Genomic DNA, 2516 nt, shown 5'->3' with positions numbered 1-2516 from the left:
TGTGATGATATTTAACACCTAACAAAATCCAACAACAATGGAAGCAAGTGCCACATGGACAACCATAATGTTTGTAATAGAAGAATGATTTCATTGATCATTAGTGATCAGTGTCATGTGACACTGCAACTGAGTGTCACATGACAGATGATCTGATATCCTGGTGTTGGTGTTGTTCCCACATCATCATAATAAATGTTGTTCCAGGTTCAACATTGCAAGTGACCAATTACATTGTTGTGACGTAATACTTTTGCAAGCCAAGCGATTCATTCATTTAAGAAATTCCAATGTTGCAAGGACGATATGTATAATGCTTACTGTTTATTAAAAATAGTATCCTGAAATGCAAAGATTTCAAATTGCTGGATCGGCGGACAGAGGCGCATTCTCACAAGTAGATTTTTTTTTTTACTGCAAAAGTCATAAGTACAAGAAAATACAAAATAACACTAAAAGAAAGTTGAAGTGATTTTATTCAACAACAAAGTAAACCAAACAAACCACAGTGGTAGAAAGTACCACAGGTACAGGACAGCCATTACGGGTAATAGTGGAAGAACAATTGCATCACTCAGGACTCAGTTGCTGTGTCATGTGACAATGTTGTGAGGACAGAGCTCATAAATTGTATGCAAGATCAAACCAAGTGTACAGACCAGCACTGATTGTAACCTGCAGGCTGCCTGTACAAGGAACAGGGAAATCTTTTGCACTTTTGCTGTGAACCATCAGGCTTTTGTTGTTTTAAAGATGTTTTAGTATTCCTTTTCTCCTGTAGGAATATTGCACTCGTTGGGCGTTTGTGCTTTAACAGGTTAATGTTTTACATATAAAACTTTCTCTGTAATGTCGAATGTATCTCAGTCTTACACTAACATGTCTATTGAAGTGCAGTATCAGGAGCTACTGAGGGTAATTATTATTTCCACTCTGTCAACAGTTCCATCTTTTATTTTTCTCTTCATTAATGGGACCATGTTGTTCACACTGAGGAGTAAACCTGTATTTCGTGACACTCCCCGTTACATTCTTCTGTATAACCTCCTTTTTGCAGACACTGTGCAGCTGGCACAGAGTCAGGTTCTTTTCCTGCTCTCTATTTTTAGAGTAAAATTGCCATATCCTGTATGTGGATTTCTCAGCTCGTTGGCCAATCTCACCACTGGGATCTCCCCTCTCACCCTTTCGGTGATGCCTCTGGAGAGATATGTAGCTGTGTGCTACCCACTGAGGTATCCTACCGTCATCACCATCAGAAACACAGGGGCTGCTATCATTGTAATCTGGATCATCAGCTCACTAAATAATCTCACCAGACTCATCTTTTTCTTTCCATTTGAAATGTTGAAAAATCTGCAGGTGAAAGACCGTTGTTCTAACATAGCTGTATTACTCGGGACAAGGTCTGATCAATATGATACAGCCTTCACATGTTTAGTGTTTGTATCAGCTGGTGTGGCAGTCATTTTTTCTTATATCGGCGTAATATTAGCAGCCAGGTCGGCCTCTGCAAACAAAGCTTTAGCCCGTAAAGCTCGAAACACTCTGCTGCTTAATATGATGCAGCTGTGCCTGAGTCTCTGCTCAACTATTAATAACCCTTTGCTCATAGCTCTTTCAAGAACTGTAACAATGACAATATTTTCATGGGTTCAGAATGTATTTTATGTGTGCTTTATTATCTTACCCAGATGCCTGAGTTCTCTCATCTATGGGCTAAGAGATCAGACCATCAGACCTGTCCTCATGTACCACCTATGCTGTTATCAGAAACTAAGTCAGTAGCTTTCAATATTTCACCTGTAATCTGAAATGCTTTAATAAAAGCAATCTTTAGATTATCTGCTGGGTTTCTGCAAGAGGTATGCCTTGCAAATTTAATTGGTCCAGACTGGACTACACTGTTAATTATTTTCAAATATAAAATTTTGAGCTTTCACTCAAGAAAACTTCTAAACCCGTCGATGTGTTGCCCTTTTGGCCAAACTCTTTCTTGTTCTTGAGCCTGCTCCTGATCTGAACATGAAAGTTTTTTCCTGAGTAAACTTTCACATCTCTTGACTTTGACCCAGATCAATGAATGACCTTTTTTTTCAGGACTAGTGTTTCCATCATGCCACCTGCCTAATATAGACAGTTTTATGCTTTCACCTCCGTACCACCACTGGCGTACAACACAGAAGCAAGCTGAGACACGCCTCTGGCAGGGACAAGGTAACTGAGAGCCGGTTGGCATTGCTCATCGCTGGTGAATAAAACCTTAATCCTAAATTATCTTTTTCTCACCCTGCACCTGGAACTTCTGTACCTGACGGAAACCTGCGTTCCTTCCGGTGAGCTATTTTCCTTCTCTGAACTCCTTTGTCCTGAATGTGCTTTTTTCAGTTCACTGAGACTTTCAGGGAAGGGTGAAGGCCTAGCCACATTTTTTAAAAATAAATTTGAACTTCAGCGACTGCCCTCTCTTACTCTCTCTAGCTTCCAGGTTCAATTATTGGAATTGGCTGGCCCAC

The 2516-nt window shown here is 40.1% G+C and overlaps 1 protein-coding gene across 1 annotated transcript; it reads left to right on the top strand.

The window, feature by feature from the left end:
* Nucleotides 1–849: 849 nt before the first annotated feature.
* On the top strand, nt 850–1788 carry LOC100706229 (odorant receptor 131-2-like). Its single transcript, XM_019363511.1, has one exon. The coding sequence runs from the start codon at nt 850–852 to the stop codon at nt 1786–1788; it is 939 nt and encodes a 312-aa protein (XP_019219056.1).
* Nucleotides 1789–2516: the final 728 nt, after the last annotated feature.

Source organism: Oreochromis niloticus, linkage group LG10, assembly GCF_001858045.2.
Source record: "Oreochromis niloticus isolate F11D_XX linkage group LG10, O_niloticus_UMD_NMBU, whole genome shotgun sequence".
Taxonomy (NCBI): Eukaryota; Metazoa; Chordata; class Actinopteri; order Cichliformes; family Cichlidae; genus Oreochromis; species Oreochromis niloticus.
Note: the sequence above shows the minus strand (reverse complement) of the source record. Positions and strands in the feature narration are given on the sequence as shown.

Coding starts and splice junctions, on each gene's coding strand:
- LOC100706229 (XM_019363511.1), top strand. CDS start 850: ATGTCGAATGTATCTCAGTCTTACACTAACATGTCTATTGAAGTGCAG.